Source organism: Apus apus, chromosome 1 (assembly GCF_020740795.1).
Source record: "Apus apus isolate bApuApu2 chromosome 1, bApuApu2.pri.cur, whole genome shotgun sequence".
Lineage (NCBI taxonomy): Eukaryota > Metazoa > Chordata > Aves > Apodiformes > Apodidae > Apus > Apus apus.
In genome coordinates this window covers 92,485,850-92,507,268 of record NC_067282.1, presented here as the reverse complement: position 1 = coordinate 92,507,268, position 21,419 = coordinate 92,485,850, and the positions used below count along the sequence as shown (strand labels likewise).

General features: G+C 39.5%; 1 protein-coding gene across 1 annotated transcript in view; it reads left to right on the top strand.

Moving 5' to 3' along the window:
- Window positions 1-8,583, top strand: part of ADAMTS5 (ADAM metallopeptidase with thrombospondin type 1 motif 5) — a 39,084-nt gene extending 30,501 nt beyond the window's left edge. Inside the window, exons 4-8 of the mRNA XM_051625399.1 lie at window positions 1,456-1,739; window positions 2,996-3,179; window positions 3,627-3,802; window positions 5,516-5,691; window positions 7,993-8,583. Coding sequence (XP_051481359.1) covers window positions 1,456-1,739; window positions 2,996-3,179; window positions 3,627-3,802; window positions 5,516-5,691; window positions 7,993-8,566 — 1,394 coding nt within the window. The 3' untranslated portion in view covers window positions 8,567-8,583. The remainder of the gene's footprint in view (window positions 1-1,455; window positions 1,740-2,995; window positions 3,180-3,626; window positions 3,803-5,515; window positions 5,692-7,992) is intronic.
- Window positions 8,584-21,419: the final 12,836 nt, after the last annotated feature.

Here is a 21,419-nt window from a genome sequence, read left to right as displayed (position 1 = left end):
GTGTGTTTCTGCCTGCAGCTGTTGCCAATTATGTCCTTTCTAGAAACTAGAGAAAAAAATCTGTGCATACTCATTCTCCACCATGACTTTAATATTTTACACTGCAACAGGGTTTGAACACTAGGGTACTTTTAATTATCTTTCTCTCATGGCACTTGTTTCATCAGTTGGCACTGGCACACCTTGTCTTCATTAAAAATGTCAGCATAATCCATATTAAAGATAAGACTAGGATAAATCAGGGTCAGCAAAGGACAAATGGAACAAGTTTAACAAGACAGTTTTTTCATAGTAAGTGATGATGCAGAAAGAATTCTTGGCTGATTTGGCTCATTGGCCTTAGTCTTAAGAGGAAGAAAAGAACAATTGCAGTACGTCTGTGTTGTAGAGGGAAGACACAAGCCATTGAGAGATAAGAGGTATTCGATCTGTTTAAATTCACTGCCATCACTTGAAATTCTGTCCCAGTTTTGTGTAAATAGTGAGGATTTTATAGATAGTCTTTTTTCACCTATGACCTAACTGAGGAACACTGATGTAGGTTCCAAAGTGAGGTAAATTGTGGTAAGTTGTTTTGGCCAAGGATAAGTGAAGCTTGCCCAGACCACATATCCCTTTCATGAAGTGTAAAAGAGGTTACACTGAATAAATATTTCTGCATGTCAACAAGTAAGTTTTTCAACAGGAAAAAAATCTATCGGTAGATCTTCTAGAACTGAAATGTGAGTTCTCATTTTTCGAGTGCCAGGCAAATCTTGATCTCTACAATGTATCTCATAACACGTTAAATTCTTTATGTTAATGCTATTTTTTTTCCTATTATTTATGTATTTTTGTATAAAATGGATAGCTCTCTTCAAACTGATTCCAGGAGCAGCCAAGTATCATTCCTTACAAGGAAGCCCAGTCCAGATTTGCTGCCACCATTAGTTTTGATATGCAGCTTATTTTTTTCTTTGATCTCTTGGGGTTTTCATCTCTTTTTTTTTTTTTTTTTTTTAAGTGGCTCATTAGTTGCAAGTCTGGTTTTTGTGATTTTTCTGGCATCCCTTTAGAAGTTTTACTATTTCTGATATTCTGTCTCAAAATTCAAATGACAACTTCTGTGTACTTTACAATGAGTCTTGATCCCTCCTTAAATCACAAATCGAGAAATAAAATGGAATGTGTTCAGATTCAATTCAAGTAAAGGAATCCAGGATGAAAGGCCAAAGGGACACCCTCGAACCAGAAGCAGACAGCTCGACACTTGGTGTACTGCTCAGTGAGAACACAGTTGTAATAGTATGACCTTGTCCAAAACCTGGTGACACCTCAGAGAACCTTTCCATTCACATCAGCATCCTTTGAATGAGGTTCACTGTCCTTATCAGTCTGCCTAACTTGAATGACAGATTTGCAGCACTGCAGAGAAAACTAGGAAACAAGTAATAATAGGTTGGTTTGCTCTTTTAGGTAACTGTCTGCTGGACCAACCAAGAAAGCAGATCCTGGGCCCTGAGGAGCTCCCGGGACAAACCTATGATGCCATTCGTCAGTGCAAACTGGCGTTTGGACCTGAGTACACAGTGTGTCCCGGTATGGATGTGTGCTCCCGCCTCTGGTGTGCAGTTGTTCGCCAAGGTCAGATGGTGTGTCTGACTAAGAAGCTTCCTGCTGTGGAGGGAACGCCATGTGGAAAAGGGAGGATCTGCCTCCAGGGAAAATGTGTTGACAAAACCAAGAAGAAATACTACTCAGTAAGTTACCAGCTGTGACCCTAGGGGATTCTAGAAGGCGTGATCCTCAAAGGTGCTGATTTTTGTGGGAGTGAAAGGGACTTTATGGAACTCAGATTGAAAGCTGCCTTACTTTTTAACAAGTAACTGGAGTGTTATTGGTGAGAGATGTAGGAAAAATGCTTCTGAGTTTCGGGAAGCATGTTTAATTCTTGAAATATGAAAGCCTTAATTCCTCAAAAACTAAGAGCATCCTTTCAGAGTAGAGGATTTGCCCATTCAGTAAGTCTGGTCTCAGGACATACGGAAGAGTTGTCAAAGGCAATATTCTTAGCTTCCTGACTTCTTGGCAATGAACTGCAAGGTAAATTAAATCTGTAAATTTAATTTATAGTCCTTATATGAATGGCCACAGGGCCCTAACTCTAGTGGAGACAAAGATAGATGAAGCAATTTCTGGAAGAGAAAAGTTTGTGCCTACAGTGACAGTCTGCTCTGTCAACTTTTATATTGAAGAGTCCTCAAGCTCTTGAGAACTGTCAGCTGCACAGTTCAGATACTTCTAAATTAACTGGGTAGATGGTAGCTCTGCCTCTTCTCCTTTACCCACAGGAGAGGTATGAACTTGTAGAGCTTTATGAAGATATTTGCAAACTATGTGAGTCATTCTAATCAGGGTACAGCCCTTTTAACATCCATTTTAAACAGAATTATTTGCTTCTTCATGAAGTATCTGTAAGTGGTTGCAAGACTCTTCTAGGGAGCCAAATTAGTAGAGTTGCAAACTATATCCAACAACTCCTTCTTTTGGCAGTAATTCAGAGCAATGCCTATACATCACAATAATTGCATTTCATTAATCACAGATTATCCTTATGAACATATCCTGGGAGCTGAATCCCCTGGATCTAGTTTAAGGGGCCCTGTTGGTGGGAATAGCAAAAAAAAAAAAAAAAAATAGAGCAGCACACAAGACTGTGAACACTACTTCTGGTGCATGTTTGTCTCCCATGAACCAGGCTGAAGGTGGCTGTGCAGAGCAAGGCCTAGTGCCACCCTTGCATGCACAGTGCCAAATTAAGTGTCACTGATGTGCAGATAAAAGACAGAAGTTAACTCTGCCGCAGGAAAGAAGCCTTCTAAGAGCTGTTATCCCTGATTAAAATGACCAAGGAGTTGCCTGCAACTGAGAAAAACATTAGCAGTGTATGTGAGATGGAGCACCTTTATTTGCACACAGCTGTTGTCCTTACCTCCCACTGTCCCATATTTTTCAGGCTTCAAGCCATGGGAACTGGGGGTCCTGGGGTCCTTGGGGCCAGTGCTCCCGTACCTGCGGCGGAGGAGTTCAGTTTGCTTATCGTCACTGCAATAACCCGGCTCCCAGGAACAACGGCCGGTACTGCACCGGCAAACGGGCCATCTACCGCTCCTGCAACGTCGCGCCCTGCCCAGCCAACAGTAAGTGCCACCGTGCCAAAGTGCCTTTGTGCTCCAGCCTCTGCCTCCATAGACAGTAAATACTGAACCCCCACTGAGAAAGGAAGGAACGAAGGTCCATTGTAGTTTCTGCAAAATGTATTTTCCGAGGCAACTCATCATTAATACAATACCTCATTCCTCCCCCATAACCCACCATGACGCCATGCAGAAGGGATACTTGACTGGAAATAAATGTCAGTCTTGGAAAAGCGAACCATAGTGCAAATTTAGCCCTTTAATGCTTATTATGTCACGGGAAGATTTCCAAGCTAAAGCAGTTGAAGGATTTGAAGGCCAGTTCTAAGTAAAGAGATAAAGTGACATAACTTCAAAATTACTTAAGAAAGAGGTTGGAATAATAGATGGGCATAATGATACTTGCAGCATAATCTGAAATAGTCACTAATGATATTAATAACTCTACAGCTAAATCTTTTCGACAAGAGCAGTGTGAAGCAAGGAATGGCTATCAGTCTGACTCCAAGGGTGTCAAGACATTTGTTGAATGGGTCCCCAAGTATGCTGGAGTACTTCCCGGAGACGTTTGCAAGCTCACCTGCCGAGCCAAAGGAACTGGCTATTACGTGGTATTTTCTCAAAAGGTAACAACATCCCCAATCATGATTTCATGCTCTAGTTTAGAAATGTCCTGTGTCTTAGAAATCTTTCCCTACAACAGGGGAAAAGAAGTTAATCATACAATTCAAATACCATTGTAGAGGCAATCCCAAGTGCAATTACAGGTTAGGAGACTGGATTGAGAACAGCCTTGTGAAAAAGGACTTGGGAGTATTGGTTTATGAGAAGCTCAACATGAGCCATCAATGTGCGCATGCATCCCGAAAGCCAACTGTATCCTGGTCTGCATCAAAACAAGCGTGACCATCAGGTCAAAGGACATCATTCTCTCCCTCTACTCCACTCTTGTGAGACCCCATCTGGAGTGCTGTGTCCAGTTCTGGAGGACCCAACAAAAGAAAGACATGGAGCTGTTGGAGCAAGTCCAGAGGAGGGCCATGAAGATGGTCAGAGGACTGGAGCACCTCTCCTGTGATGACAGGCTGAGAGAGTTGGGGTTGTTCAGCCTGGAGAAAAGAAAGCTCCAAGAAGACTTTATAGCAGCCTTTCAGTACCTGAAGGGGCCTACAGGAAAACTGGGGAGGGACTTTTTACAATGGTTTGTAGTAATAGGACAAGGGAAAATGGTTTTAAACTGGAAGAAGGTAGATTAAGGTTAGACACTAAGAAGAAATTCTTAAGTGTTATGGTGATGAGACATGGGAACAGGTTGCACAGGGAGATTGGGATGCCCCCTACCTGGAAGTGTTCAAGGCCAGATTAGATGGGAATTTGAGCAACCTGGTTTAGTGGGAAGTGGCCCTGCCTATGGCAGGGAGCATTGGAACTAGTTTATCTGTAAAGTCCCTTCCAACTCAAACTATTCTATGATTTTATGATTCTATGATTTAACTGTGTGATTAGATTTAATGGTTTGATCCACTGGTTATTCATTACACTGGAATTGGCCTCTGAGATAAGTTTTTCCACTTATGAGAAATCATAATGGAAGACATGATAGCAGGAGTGGTCATAAACGGAGACATCATAATGGGTGACGTCATATAAGGGAGACGTCATAATTGGTGACGTTACAAATGGAAGACATACTGAGAGACATTTTCCATTCATGAATATGATGGGCCTCTTGGTGTACTCTGCACTAGTTTGCTTTCAGTGGTGGATAAAGGGGTTTCTGCGTGGAGAGTCATCTATCTTTCTGGGGTTTTCTGGAGAAAATGTACTATGAGTTCAGGAGTAAGTTTTACCCTGAATTATGTTAAGGGAGTCCAGAGTAACTCTTACAGAGCCAATTAATACAGAATAATTAGCCAGTCAGTATAGATGTGACTTGTGGTCAGTTTGTTATATTAGATACAGTTAGAACTGAAATGTTTCCATGCTTTGCAGTTTTCTGCCTCTAAATATAATGAAAGTAACATTTAGAAGTAGATAGCTCAAATGCATGGCTATCTACAAGTAATGTTGCTGATATTATTAATAAGTTGTAAGATCATAATTAAAGCCAGGGTCATTTTAGTGTCTTACAGTGGAGTTACCTGTCGTTGCTTCCAGCCCTTTGCTAAATTTCATCTGCTTGTGTGTTGAGAATGTTAGAGAAACTCAGTCTGGGCTGTCAGCATTGGCACTCTGTTCTGTATGAGTGATATAAAGAAGTAACTGGGTTTTGCCAGTCAGATTCACAAGGGCAAATCTTTTCCACAGTATTTCTAACTAGCGGTCATTTGCTTGTCCAGGTAACCGATGGTACCGAATGTCGACCGTACAGTAATTCAGTCTGTGTCCGGGGAAAATGCGTCCGAACTGGCTGTGATGGCATCATCGGTTCAAAGCTCCAGTATGACAAATGTGGGGTGTGTGGAGGAGACAATTCCAGCTGCACAAAAGTCATGGGAACCTTTACCAAAAAGAGGTATTGATCCTGAGTTTTAGTAAATGTATCCTGTGCAAACAGCAACTCTGTTATGTGCTTGCTTGCTTTCTGTCTCTTAAGTGCAGCTTAATTTCCTATGAAGACTGAGAGAACATGTACATTGCATGTGCTTTATTGCACTTCATAGATGTTTACAGCTGGCCTCTTAACATTACCCCAAAACTGGCAAATAATTAACTGGCAAAACTCTGTGCCCAGTTAATTTCTGAACAAAGTGCCAGTGACACAGGTGAGCAGCCCATTAATAGGAATTTTGCCTAGAATAGGGCATGGCATCTTGTGCTACTTGCTGATCTTTCTGGTCAGGTGGCTGTGGTTTCTCAAGGAGAGATGAAAGGGAAGAGAAAGGTGAATCAGGAAGTTGTTGAGGTCAGAATAATCTGGGTGTCTCTGAAACGCTGCATTTCGCAGATGATGCTGCGCTAGCAAGGTACTTGCTGACAACGGGCTTCATGTCATCTAACTTTGTATGACAACGAGGACATCCCACCTGATTTAGGGACAGATTCCTTGCATAGCTTTTGGAGTGAAACAGACAGCAGAAGAACACAGCTCTGAAAGTCTTCCTTAATAGCTGAGAGGGATTAGAGCCTAAAAATACCTTTTCACACTGCTGAGTATATATGGAGCTTAGCTGACTAGATGAGAGGTCAGAAATAAACACAGGTTTAAACATGGCATTTGCTATATCCCTTCACATCTACTGGCATAATATCGATCTCTGGATGGATATTTTTTGAAGTCAAAATATTTATAGCAGTTATTCATAAGGTATTTTGCTGTCAGAGTTCAACTTTTAAATATAATAAAACTTAATGTGAGTAAAATAAAAGGAACCACCTCCAGGGTTTTCCCTGATCACATTGAGGGCAGCGGTAAGCTTTGTACTGAAATATCAATGTCAAGTAAGTCTGCCTTCTGTCTGAACTGTTGTTTCCCTCCCTCTTAAATTCTTAAGATACATGGAAAAATGAGGATTTTTAAAATTATGAGTTACATAGATTCCAAGTTTTCACAGGACAACTCTAGCATTTTACTCTTAGAACCTTTCAGTCAACAATTTCTACTCGGTATTTGTGACTGCATTAGTGTATATCTTTTCAAATGTACAGAAACTTGATGTTTGTTTATATCCTCCAGATTCTTACATAGCATATTGAAAGCTACCAGGAGTTGAAATCTTACTCCTGGAATGACCTTTTGTTTCTCTACATTTTGGCATACTGATTTATTGCAGTAAAAAATGCCTTTGAGAGTGATTTTATTCTAAAAATAAACATAACATCTTTTTTCTGATAAACTAATGATTATTCACCTAAGGATGGCAAGACACCTCTGCCAAAAATAATAACTTTTGCATCCAAATTAGTAATGATATAAACCAAATCCTTTCCAATTTGTAAATATTGACATGTCTGGAATCTCTACATGAAGAAGACCGTGCGATACACTTTATGTGATTTAGTCCCCAAAAAAAATGTTAAAAGGACTCCATGAATTTCAGTGAGGCCAGATTTGTAGCATACAGTTACGTATTTTTTTCTGTATATCAGTAAAGTTAAAATAAATAATGTATTTGAGATAATGATATGTTCCAGCACATTTGCAGATTTGAATGTTTGTCACTTTCAGAAGAAGAGTTAAATATATTTTTCTAAATCTGAATTATGATATTTCGTAAGTAGCAACTGAGAGGACTCTGGGTGGTTACAAACTAAACATTCAGGTGCACCTGTTAGACACAGGACAATTAATCTTTGGCTTTATGAATTTCAAAGTGAACAATTTTTTTCTCAATTATCAAGATTATTTTAAAATGTTCCCAAGGTATCTCTAGCCAGCTGTAACTCTGCTTGTGCTTTCCTTAATTATCATGATAGCAAAGACAGCAAGAAACAGCTGTAACCAATGCATATCTCATTATCTTTCCTTGGCAGGCAAAGCATGCATTGTATTTCATATCTCCCACCCTTTGCTGAAATACGTATAAGCTATCTGTTTTTTTTCATTTGTCTTGTATCTGACTCACTACTAAAGCTGAAGATTAAGCAATTTGAAATAAGTGTGGTAGAAATTTCTTCAAGGACGTAAGAACGCAACAACAGACAAACAGTGGAGCCTTGTGAAATTAGTCTTAGATGAGTCTCAAGACACATGGATTTAGAGCCTGAACTAAAACGAAGCAAGATGTGTCATGCTAGTGACTCCATTAGGCTTTGCAGTATACTTGAGGTTTATTCTACTGAATACTCTTTTTTTTTTTTTTCTCCCTCCATTCAGCAAGGGCTACACAGATGTAGTGAAAATCCCAGAAGGGGCAACGCACATCAAAGTTCGGCAGTTCAAGACTAAGGACCAGAGCAGGTTCACTGCCTACCTGGCCCTGAAAAAGAAAAACGGTGAGTACCTTGTCAATGGCAAATATATGATCTCCACTTCAGAAACAATCATTGACATCAATGGGACTGTCATGAACTACAGTGGCTGGAGTCACAAAGATGATTTCTTGCATGCAATGGGACACTCTGCCACAAAAGAGGTTCTTATTGTGCAGATACTTGCGACTGATCCCACTCAACCAGTGGACGTCCGCTACAGTTTCTTCGTGCCAAAGAAGCAAGGGCAAATGACTAACTCTGTCACTGGCAGTGGCAGCAGCAGCAGCAAAGTAACTCCCCAGCTGATGCAACCCCGCTGGGTTACGGGGCCATGGCTTTCTTGTTCTCGAACATGTGACACAGGATGGCACACCAGGACTGTACAGTGCAAAGACGGGCATGGAAAATTAGCTAAGGGATGTCTTCTCTCTCAGAGACCGTCAGCATTTAAACAGTGCTTGTTGAAAAAGTGTTAACCTGTGTTTGTGATCTTCTTTAAAAGAGATTTGAGTAAGCCATTGTTGACATACTGGTATTAGGTCTGTCCAGACAGAGAGAAGCAAAGGCTTCAATGTACTTACATACAGTCGCAAATTATGGGCAGAATCTGCCTGTTTGGACCAAATGAAGATGTGCACTGCTTTAAGTAATAGTAGGGTGATCTTAATATGTCAAAAAACTTAAGCATTAAAGTTGTTATACGCCCTCTGTGTCTGCAAAAATACAAAATAAAATAATGCAAAAGAAGAAAAACTAGTGAATGGAGGATCCTGGGATATTTGAAGGTTACAGAATCATCTCCCCTTTTTCACCTACCTCTAATACAGTATGTCCGTAGAAAATGTCACATGTATCCACAATACCACAGTAGCTAGCTTATTTTATACTGTTTTGTAAATATCTTCCATTTGGTATGTCACTTTATATCACTTGGTTCTATTAAAAATCAAAAGAAAAACTACATAAGCAAAGTGATTGACCAAAGTATATATGCAGCCCTTGTGGACTTGGTCCGTTCTTCAGAAAGGGCTGCAGGTGTTTTACTGGAAAATTAAGAGCTTGCTGCTGGTTTTAAAAAGTAGTACCTTTTGATTTTGACAAGGGGAAACGCATTTTCATGCTAGGAATTTCCTGACAGCAGATCATTATTCTATGACAAATACTGTGTTTCCACCAAGAAGTTCTCAGAAGGAGCGTTGCAGCAGCTTGCAGACCAGGGATCCCCACATTTATATTGCTGAAATTCCAGCACTGTCAGTGACTCCTCGCCATGTGTATGTCAGACACACACAGAAGGAGGATTTGGCTGCTAGAAGGAATTTGTGTACACTTTGCTTGTAAATCTTCCACTAGTTACAGCCATGTCACAGCTTGGGGTCCTTGTTTTTGATGAACAATAGCTGCTAGCGTCTTCTTTCCATAAAACAAAGACATACTGTATTTTGTAGAAACTAGTTAGAGAACCAAAAATTACAGGTAAGATAATCAAAGGCCTCCTAGCTCAGATATTCTGAGGCTGTGTTCAACTGCTTTCTCTGTTATTTTCTCTATGGCTTCCACCTGGAACCTAACAATGTGTAATGTACCTACATCTTCTGAAGAGGCTATAAAGGTCAAAAAAACACAGCAAGCAGTTAATATTTTGTCACTGTTTTGTCCATCATGTCTAACTCTGGTATTCATCTTACCAGCAAAAGTTTGTAACTATTTGTCTTTTCTGATTGTTTTGTGTGTGTTTTGGGTTTTTTTGTAAAGCTATAGAAGGCATTCATGTATTGTATATCTACTATGTTTGAGAGGAAGAGGGGTCACTAGGAAGTCAAACCACATCAGGATGTGGAGGACTTGCCCAATATCAATAAGACTGTTTCCACAGTACAGGCAGTAGCTGGTAAAAATTTTTATTGGCAGCAACTTCTGAATCCCGTTATTGCCTGGTAAAAGTTCTGTGACCAAGGATGGGCATTTCACCTTATGCAAGTAACAGGTGGAGGCTTGATAGAAACCCTGTTAAAATTGCTTCCTTTTATATCAGCAGGCTTTGAATTGAGCCCTAGAATAACAGGTACCAAAAGAAATTGTTATTATAGGCTGATGAAAACAGAATCCCATCTGTCTTTTATTTCTTCGTTCATCCACACTGGAGAGTATGAGACTGCAGGAGGATTTTCAGACAAGTCTCCCAGCTGTAAGCCAGTAGCACTGAAATACTAATATTTCAAGCACTGAAATACCCCAGGCTTTTCTGGAAATCCCAATAATGAAATCAGTAGAGAAAACTTGTTGGCATTTGTAGCAAGGGCAGGTCTCACTCCAGGCTGACAAAAACATGTTTTTGCAACTGTGGCATGTTTGTATGAATTCTAAGAAAGCATGTGATGATTTCAAAACAGCATAAGATTGCTACATCTACGAATGTGAAACCTGGAGAAATATCTATTTTTGTACCCTCTTCTAAATAAACAGTCAAAGGGGCAGGGCCTCCTTCTCTGTCAAAATGAATTACCAACTAATGTTACTAGTTGTCTTCAGTTTTCAAGAAAGAGGTGGCCTTCTTATTAGTAGTCCTATGCAAAATTGTGGATTTTGAGGAAATTCCCTACTTAGTCTGTGATCCCACCCTAAGACCTGAAATCAAGGCTCTGAATAGTTGCAGAGTAAAGATGTATGCCTTTGTTGCCTATTAATATAAGATCACTTTGAAATGTCTTATTTTCAAGTAATCTAATTGTTTACTTACGTATGACACGTTCTAGAATCTCTCAAAAAAGTTCATAACAAATAGAAACCATCATGAGAGGATGAATAAGGAGACAGTCTCAGTGTAGAGTTAACATTTGTCTCTGCATACAGCTGCTGTATTAAGTGGCTTTTTTTTTTTTCCTGTGTTTTATCATAATAGAGACAGGATTTGCAAGTATTTGCGTTTGTTTCCTAGTAATAATTTATTATATATTCAACAGAATAAGTAAAGCTTTTGGATGCTATACAGGCTCCAGAAGAGAAATACCATACACGGGTATAAATTTAAAGCTTCCTTAGATCAAGAGTATGTTTTTTCATAGAAAGAGTTTATTTGTAAAAAAAAAATAAATATGCAGGTTAACCACTATAGTGATTTTTCCCTTATCACCAGTGTAATAGTGAAGCAAATGAGTGTGAGCAAAAAGCAGTTCCCTTCATATGGTGAGAGGGCAAAGGGGACAGACCAAGGAAGCAACTCTGAAAGTGTAAGATAAACTCAGTCAGCCCGCTGTAGTTAACACTTGGTTTGGAGCTGGTTTTGTCATCAGACTCCAGTTCCAAACCTTGCTTTTGTCAGTCATACCTGTCTCGTGTAACTGACAAATGAAAAATTGGTGCAAGATATGTGACTGTCATTTTAACTTGTGTTCTCAACTAAACTCCTTGTCACTCACACTGTTATGTCATTGTTTACATTACTACCAAGTGCTGCCAAGCAGGATTCATAAAATGCATGTAGGAATTAGAAACCCAGGGTATTGCTCTTTGCATAGAAAGAAACAATCCTCCGTGTCAAATTCACTGCTGACTTTTTGGGACACATCTCCAGTGCCCTTAGGTGGAGTTGGACCCCTAAGCATCAGTGGTTTTTAGAACATCTGCTTCTCAAATATAACATTCTCATTAGGAAAAAGCCTATTATCTTTGGTTTGATGGTATAGAAGAAATTACATTTAGCTGCCCTCCTGTGGAAACAGTTTTATCACAAGGGGCAGAGGGAATAATCTTGTGGATTAATCACAATTGTAAAAAAAAAAAAAAAAGGCAACACAGCACTGAAAAAAATAAAATAATTTATTGTTTTTTCAACTGGTATGTGAATGGATGTAATGAATTTATTTATTCTTATTTAACAAAAAAAAAAACAAAAACAAAAACAATTGTGCAAATTCTATATTTAAAATGTTTTGCTATCTTCTCTGTCTCTCTTTCTCCCATTCTTTTAATTTATGCTTCAAATTTGTGTTAAAAGTACGCCTTGTGAGTTTACATAATGTATGGCACTGGTTATTTTTTGTATGTTTTTATTTAGAAAGCTTTCTGCATGAAACAGGAGTATATGTGTATACAGGTGTGCACACTGTATAGATGTATATTCTTTTTCTGGTACCATCTTTTCCTTAGAGAACTTGTCAGTTTTTAGTTTTGTGACACCTTATGCTCAAAGCTCCTTGTTACACTTCATTTCAAAAATCTCTTACCTAGCAACTCCCAAAGGTCTGTGGACCAAATAAAAACCCCACAGCAGCTCCTAAAGCAGTCAGACAGCCGGTGTCTGCTTCACACAGGTGCGTGCGGTTCATGCTGCACACCTCAGTGATCTACCACTGAAGCTGGTAGGAGTCTACTCTAGGATTCAATGGGAGCAAGTTGAGGCTTGTAGTGAGAGTTCTCTAGATGTGAATGAAATTTCTCTGAGTTGTCAGGGTGGCAAGTGAGTCTTCTCTCATGCAGCTTCTTACGTTTAAGTGAAAACACTACAGTGAAACTCTGTGCCTCTTTAAAAATATAGCAGAAACAATGTATGATTTGGTTTATGAAGACTGAAGCATGAGAAAAGTTATTTTTTCAGTCTTCTCACCATTTATATACAGAGATAAATATGTCCATACGGCTCTAAAAAGTCAATAGACCAATTTGGAAGTGCTTTACTTCATTGTATTCTAGCTCTTTGCACCACATCAGACAAAGTTAGGCACAAAAAAGCCAGCAAAGCCTGCATTCCCAGTGTTTCCTTGAAAATAACAGTATCTGTTTCCTTCCACTTTTCATCCAGTGCAACTACTCCTGAATTCAAAGGAACTTGTATTGGTCCCAGTGTAAGGAAGAAAAATCAATATAAACAAACATACAGCTTTTCTACAGTCAATTTATTTAACAGTACAACTTACTTCTGCAGCCAGTTCTATGGACTGCAAATAATCTATTCCAAAGTATTGAAAGTTATCTTGCTTTCGGTACCCACAGTCACACAAGTTAAATTCCAGCTCAGCCTCTCTGCCCAATGTCTGCTGCCATCCAGGCACTCCTGAAGACTCAGAGCCAGCCAGAGACTAGATGAAATGGTGCTGGCCAGTGGGTGATGCTTCCTCACTGAAGACCCACTCCAAAATGCCAGGGAATGACTACAAGCCTTGACTTTGAGGGCCTCTCTAGGGCTGGCTTTAAACAGAATTTGTAAGGATGATACAACATTTGTGGGATTTCAGCAGTATGTTTAGGTGAGTGTTTCTTCTTGTGCTAATTAACGTGGTGCTGTTCTTTGTACTGGGGAAGATAGAGCCTACGGCAAGAGGCAAAATTAGATTCTCTGAGCATGGGCTGCAATTTTCAGAAAAAAAAAAAAAGTGTTGCTGGTTTGTAGGAGCTTGTTCCTTTTTTAATTAAGTGATTAGTTATTATAAAGTTGAGAGAGTACATCTTTGCAGTCATACATTTAAGTGGTAACATTTTCAAGAGGGTTTTTTACTGTGAGTACACTGGTACTAGCTTGTATGGTAAAGATAGTTCAACATTCTTGTCTTGAATCACATTGGAAATGCAGGTATTTCTGGTTTATCACATGTACCAGTAATGGCTCTTAACATGAGAAAGGTCTTCAGCTGGCACCACTAAATGTAGCTTTGGAGTTTCAAAAATTTTATTACGGTGTAAGTTTTCAGCGATAGCATACAAAATTTGAAACACCCCAAACATATTCTTAGTCTTCCAGGTGAGTGGCATAAGAGTTTATCTCCAGGTACGCCAGGCTAAACATGTCTGTACTGTCCCACTGCTCTGCATACTGTGGAGTTGCAAGTCAAAAACAAAACCCAAAATGTCATTTGCCCTGGAAGTTGTTCATAGAGGCTCACTGTCACTGTAAGGACACTAAAAACATTTCCACGTACATCAGCATTGCATAGTTCATGTCGAAACACATACATGGGCTTATGTAGAACTTATCTGTGGCTGGATGCAAATACATATTTATTTATTTTTTATGTGTGCAAGTGTATACTTGTGTATATATAAGCACATATAAGTATGTATATATACAAATTAGTATTACTCCCCCTCACAGAGCAAAAGTACAACGGGTTGAAATACTCATGCAAATTCAGAGTAACTTCATTACATCATTTGGCTTTGCAGGAGCTGCTTCAGACTTATGCCACTTCTAAGTGACAGCATAATTTGTCTTTTAATTTATAGGAACAGGTTTACAGAATTTATCATATGAACTGTGAAGTTTTCAGATAGCTTATCATATGAAGCATACTCATTGACAGTCAAGCCTATGTGCATTGTTAAAATCCTATTAGATACAGGAAATAATACACTGAATTGAAGCAAGCTGGAGAGAACATAACTTTCCTGTATAGCCATAAATCTGCTTAATTTCTATTGCCAGGTCATCTACCTAACATCAGATAAAACGAGAGAGGTATTGTAGGGAAGACTAATGGGAAAGCACAATGTTTGGTTTTACTTTGTTTGTTTCATGTGCCTCTTTATACACTTGATCAGTGTCAGCATATTCTGGGAAGTGTCACTTCATGCATTACAGGTAACTTGGCTGAAATACCATACCTTTTGAAAAACCAAGATGTATCACAAGACTTTTTTTCATCCTAGTACGTGTCTAATCAAAGAGTTAACATTTTTAGAGCACTACTATGTCAACCAGTTTACATCGTAAAGAATATGTTATGCAAAATATAAATTCATTTGAACTGAGTTGTACAAGGTCTACACTGTACTATGACACATTGAAGGCCAATATTTTGTTTTGTAAACTATTACATATGTATAATGTACCTGTTGTAATCTTAAAACATTTGATTCTGTGATTTCAGTAAAAGTAATAAATATAAAATGTATCATAGGTCCAAAATTCTTGTTCTATATGGTATATTTGTGAGCTACTGTTTGCCATTTGTTGCCCCAGTTAGAGACAAATGAACTAATAGAGTTTGAGCTGATCCCTACGTTAAGGCCTAAATATTCTTTCTGTATGTAAAATTGCACTTTAGTTGTGGTGGGGTGGGATTCTGTCAAAAGTGTCTTTGTGAGTCATGAAATACAACAGGAATGTGAAAAAGGGCCATCTAGTGCCTCTCCAGAGCCTCAAAGTTCCTATTTGCTGCAGTCCAGAAAGATGGTATATACTGGTGATCTCCTGAGCATTGCCAAAGCCCCCATGAAATCCATGGGACATGTCCAAAAGCAATTCCTGCAGAATTAGTGGATTAGATATTCAGAATGAGATTCATAATTAGGCATATAAACCAATCTAAGAGTAGTAAAAACCAACCAGAATGGTTAATGGCAGTGTCCGATGTGTGCAGAAGTGGTGGTACATTGTGTGCATCAAAGGAAGATAAAAGCAGTAATTAGGGGACTGGGCTGGTGGGACAGACCTGTATACACACTGCAGTTGAAATGTGGCGCTTAAAATACATTATTACCAAGACTTACTTTTCTAATAGAATCATATTATTATGCATTATAATTCAATTTGCATGCTGATTTCATGCTTTCGTTTCTCATTGCACAGCATTGAGTCGGAATTTTTCCTGTTCCATAAATTATGCTTTCTTTCCAGAAGTGAAGGTAAACTTACCCTGGCTAAATCTTAGCCCATATGCATGTCTAGTCTTTTGATTGCTGGATTTTTTATAAATGTGGAGGTTTTCTTTATTTTGTTTTACAAAATCAAAATGAATTTGATTCTTATTTACAGAAACAACTTATATATGCCTAGGAATAGCTTTTCTTCCTAGGTCGTTCAAACAACAGCAATGAGGCTTTACAAAGCTGCCTGTATCTATAGAGAGGTCCAGAGTCTTACGAGATATGTGTCTGATAATCTGTTACACTACACAGAGATATGGTTGAACCATATTACAAGGGAGCTGTCCTGCTAGTGCTTGGCACAGTGTATGTCTATATATATGCACAATATTACATCTTTATAATATTGCTAATGCATAGTCTATACGTATATAAAGATGTTTCAGAAGACCTTGCCTACACATTTACACTGGATGGTTATAAGACTGATCGCTGCCCATCAGAAATAATACAGTGGTCAACATCAGTGCACGGTGCATTGAAGAACCTGTGTTTGAAGGCAGTTTTGCCTTTTACCCTGGCTGAAGGGTTTAGAGAGATCAGTCATCTGCTATGCTCTTCACTAAAAACTGGCTAACAGGTTTTCATCCCTCCCTGCATCTTTCCTCAGACAGGATGCTGGGGCAGGGAAAAACCTCTACCAGCTCCTTGTCTCCTCCTGCCCACCTGCAGGCAGACGTGCAAATTGTGCCACAACTAGGTCCTCTACTTTTAGATATCTTTGTCTCTTAGAGAGCTCCGCAGGTGTTACCACCTCTGAGATACTCCAGTACTTCTGAATTTTTGTCTGAATAGCAAGCTTCAGTGTCACCGATTACAGTCATCCTGTTTTCCCAAAATTCCATTTTTATTTCCCAGTTTAGAGTTTGCAGTAGCTCTGAGAAAGTCTTTAATTGGAAAGGAAATCCATTCACATACAAGTCAGAGCAGAGACAGCAGTATAGACTTTCTCAAATGTCCAACACTGTCATAATCCCATTACTGAGCAGGGACTGTTCTGTATCAGGAAGATGAACTCATTCTCTCTTAATGTATTTTCCATCTCTTCATAACATGACATTTCACCTTTTCAGAAACTATACATAATTATATGGGAGGAGGGAGGCTTCATATCCCCAGACTCTGAACTTGTAAACCCAAATCTCATTTTTAGGTGGGGATGCAAGATGGATTTGATCCAATTTCAGTCCTCTAACCAAATAGATCCTTAAAAAAAAAAATAATAAAAAAAAATTAAAAATTCCTTTTTGGGAACCTCAAAATATACCCAGTAATTAATCTAGAAAATGTTCAAGGGTTTCCACACTGATTAGACTGTTACCTCACTGTCCGTGTGCTGTGCTCTGCAAAAATTATCATTGTACTCAGACCACTTGGCATTCTAAGCTGAAACAAGGATAGTACTGGAGAGAAGGTATGTGGGAAAAATAATTTAATAAAAACCAAGGAAAAATTATTACTTTCCATGCTTGGTGGACCAGAGCAGCAATCTCTTTGCTTTTCCTTGATTATTCTGGGAAAAATATGTCTAAGTGAAAGCACACAGACATTTTCTTAAGCAGCTGTTGTAGCAATCATATGCAACCTAAGAATGAGCTTATTAAAAGAGCTATTGTGGCCATTGCCATCATAGTGTCACTTCTCTGAGTGTTACTAAATAGAGTAAGACAGGATAGTCTGATGAAATTCTGGAGATTGCATGTGCATTTAGATATGGGAGAGAGAGGGTTGGCGCAGGAGGCAAAAGGTGTAAGAAATGTTGCATTCGGTCATCTTTATTAGCTTTAATGCATTTTGCCACTGGAAGTTCATAAGCATGCATTTTTGCAACCTGTAATTTGGTTCACTGGTGTTCCTTTATTTCTTCCATCTATGCTTCTGTCTCAGTAAGACTTTACCTACAGGCCCCAAATCTCTAGACTTAAAGCCAAACCCTCCTACACGTCTCTGCCTGCATAAGCCCGAGTTCTGCTACACAGACTCACGTCAGTAGGAATGCTTCCCAGTAAGTCGTGACTGCTGCCAGATGGGCGCTGAAGGAATGCTGTCCCCTGCCCTTGCAGCTGCCAGGAGAGGAGGTGAGCCCAGCAGAGAGCCCTGCTGGCATCAACTCTCAGACTGACTCAGTGGGTGAAGTGGGCTGAATTTTCAGATCCCGCACATGTGCAAGGACACGCCTATCTCTAGCTTATCTGAGCACTTTGCACAGGTGTGCATCAGAAATTAATTCTTTTTAGAGTGCAGGCTCCGAGAGTCGCCTTTACCCCCCTTATGCATTTGTGGTGTTACCTGGGGAGAGTGCAGTCAAAATGGATTATACTTTTTTTTTTTTGCCTGGAGGCACTGAGACACTTACTTCTTGTCAGCTTTGAGTTGTTGCTGTAGCAGGTGTGGTGCCTGGGCCCTTTGCTGAAGGCAGCTGGGTGTCCTCATGCCCACTGGTAATTTTGCTGATCTGCTGTATTGATCAAAGGCCATATTCCGCAGCCAGGTTTGCAGATGTAAAGTTTGCCCTAGCCATGCCAGTAACCACAGAAGGGCCATACATCTTTGCTAGTGCACACAAAGTGCACATCCTTGCAAAAAAAATGTGCAAATTGCCCTCAACTGGCAATCCAGCAGAGGGCCATTGGAAACTGACCTCGTGCAGCCATAAAGCCATGGAGGTACCACAGAGAAACATCTGCTTGGTAAGCAGGAAGGCACCAGCACAGTGAACATCGCTACAGTCCCGTAGTGCCCAAGAGCATCAGGTAACTCACATCTTGAAATCGTTGAAAGTTGGCAGCAGGCCACAGGGGTAATTGCTTAGATGGCAGCTACCCAATGGGTTGGCAAACAAGCTTAGTTACCTAGTAAAGGTGGTCTGTAACTAAAGGGTAACAAAAATTGTACTGGAAACTTTCAGAGCACTTTAAAGTGGTCAATTTAAGACAGGGCGCTTCCCACTGGAAGTGGTCCTTTGCTGAAGGCTTCACTGTACTTAGGGATGGTTTTGTCCAGGAAAAACAGTGTAGATGCATTCTGTGTGGGCTGGGAGGAATGTTTTCACACTGATATTTATGTGGCATGCTAAGATCTGACAGCCATCCAGAGGGGTTTCAGCCAATGTTTCATTTTAAATATATGCTGCACACAACTGAATAAAAGCACGTGAAATGTCATTGCTCCTGAGGGATAAACTGAATGGCAGAGTGGCCGCAGATGGCAGAGACAGACTCCATATGGTAAACCAGCAGCTATGGAGATATAGGTTATTTCAGCAGGAATTTGAGCTATGAAAGGATTTAAGGGGAAATTACCAACCAGTCTGGCATTCAAATGCCAAGATCCACAGTCAGACTCTTGGCCGTACAGGCATACTGTAATGCTCTTCAGCTTCACTTCAAAGGGAGAAAGGAAGTTACAGGACTTCTCTGTGTAAACCTCAACCTCTTCATGTATGCAGGAAACCACCATCAAAATGCTAACCTCCATTGGGTTAAAACAGGATGGTGAACAGAGGTATTATATATGAAGAACTTTTCTTTTGGAGAAGAGAGAAAGAAGCAAAAGATGTTTTATTTCCCTCTCCAACAAAATAATAATTATTTTGAGATGAGTTCATTGTGTATTTTGGGCTATTTTTTTCCCCAGAAATAGTTTCATAAGGCAGAGACAGAGCCAGAACCTAAGACAAGCTGTCAGGTTACTGCAGAAAAACTTTGCCTCCAAAAGGTCTTTGCTTGCCTCGGCCTGCTGAAGATCTTTCCAGCATGACTCCAGCCTCGGGCTCCTGTTCCCCAGGAGCCATTTCCTTTGGCCACATTCATCATGTTTATTTAAATCATCACCTGGTTTGTTTTCAGAGCTAGTCTAATTTCTAGAAATATGTAAAAAAGGATGATAACAACCTGGTAAAATAGGGGAAGAGGAAAAAAAAAAATACATTGGTAAAAGAATTAGGAGATGTAGTTACTTCTTGTTTACAACTACAAAAGAAAAAAAGATGGGGAAAAAGCTCCAAGAAGGAACAGTATCTATGAAAGGTATCTCTTCTGTCTTGAACCTGTATGTAAGCCATAACCAGGCAGCATCCAAAAGCTTTGGAAAATTCAGGGAGCTAATTTGGATCTTGTAGAAATCCAAGTATTGGGCTAAACTCTAAAATAGAAAGCAGAACAGATAAGAGAAGGGAGTAGTGATAGATACAGTGAGGGACAAGTAGTAACTAAGAAGGGAGCTTGGACAGTTTAGGATAATTTAATACACAATTAAACTTAGCAGACAAATGTAAGGAATACAAGGTTTTTATTCTATATGGATTTCCATTAGAGCTAGGAGCTGAAAATTTCATAGCCAAATTGTTCAAGGGAATGTGGACATTGTTAGAAAAAACCTGAAGATTGCACCCTAGGTGGGCTTATCATTTTAAGCCTTTTGAAAGCTTGAAATTAAGTCTTAGATTATTTATTTAATTAGATGTGCCAGGAGGTTCCTTCTCTTGCCTGGAAGCAATCGTAGTTGCGACATACATTACAGTTCACAAAGCGGTGGGAGTGAATCGGTCATTCCTAAAGTACTTCCTAATGTAATATTTGTGTTTAAAGCAAAGGGTTAGTAGGTAGACTAGAAAGTTTCTTTGATACACATGCTCAGGTCAGTAAGATATTCCGTAGAAAATGCAATTTACCAACAAGGGATTTACACTGAAGTTTGATTAACAAATGCCCCAAGGTCTCTTGGTGTCAATACACCAGAGAAAGACACTGGCTGAATGAAACAGGAATGTGGGAGCACTTCTCTCTGTGGGACAAGAGTAAGGGGCCCAGCTGAAGGTGCATCATGACCATGTGTTGCAAAGGCTCATTGAGGGGCAGTCTGAGAGGTTCTGACCCCAGAAATTTGTAAGAATGCAGATATAAAGCCTGCCCGCGAGTCAGTGTTTAAGCAGGGGAACGAGTCCAATTCACACGACTAGCTCAGTAAATGTCTCGTGAGCAAACAAATAGCCTGGTCATTTGGGACACATTTCAAAGCACTGTATGAAAGTAGCTAGAGGACCACAAAAACTATGTTGTTATCCACATGGCAGTAGACAGAGGTTATTTTAGCAGTGTTAAATATTTTCTGATTCCAACAGCATACAAAAAAGTGCCAAAGAAATTTGCCAGTGACAATAACTTGTGGTGTAATGTTGAGGATTAAAAACTTTTGCCTGGGTTTGACCCAGTATAAACCATCCCTCTGTCTACTCCAGTAATATTCAGTGTTACCCAACTATATCTGGGCTTTTTTATCTGATTAGTATTTCAAATGAAATATAGATAAATACGAAATCATATCTACACTTAAGGCAGAGTCTTCAGTGTCGACTTAGAATGCAACTCATGTTTCTAAATCATTTCAGTGAATTTGTAAATCCTCTCCTTAAAGGTTTTGAAAAATATATATTATTATTTTTTCAGTCTGCTATTTAACACCATAGCGTGATTCTAGCCAAGCCCTGAAATCCCACGCAAGGCAGATTATGTTCGGTCCTCTGGCTGTCTACATATTTTCCTCCACTATGTACCTTACAAGCCAATGCCTGAATATAGCCCTAAAATCACATCCTTAGCATACACCCAGGAGACCACATTCACTATGCTGTCACCCATCATATTGAACCAATTGATTCTACCAAGACTGTTAATAAAAGCATAATCT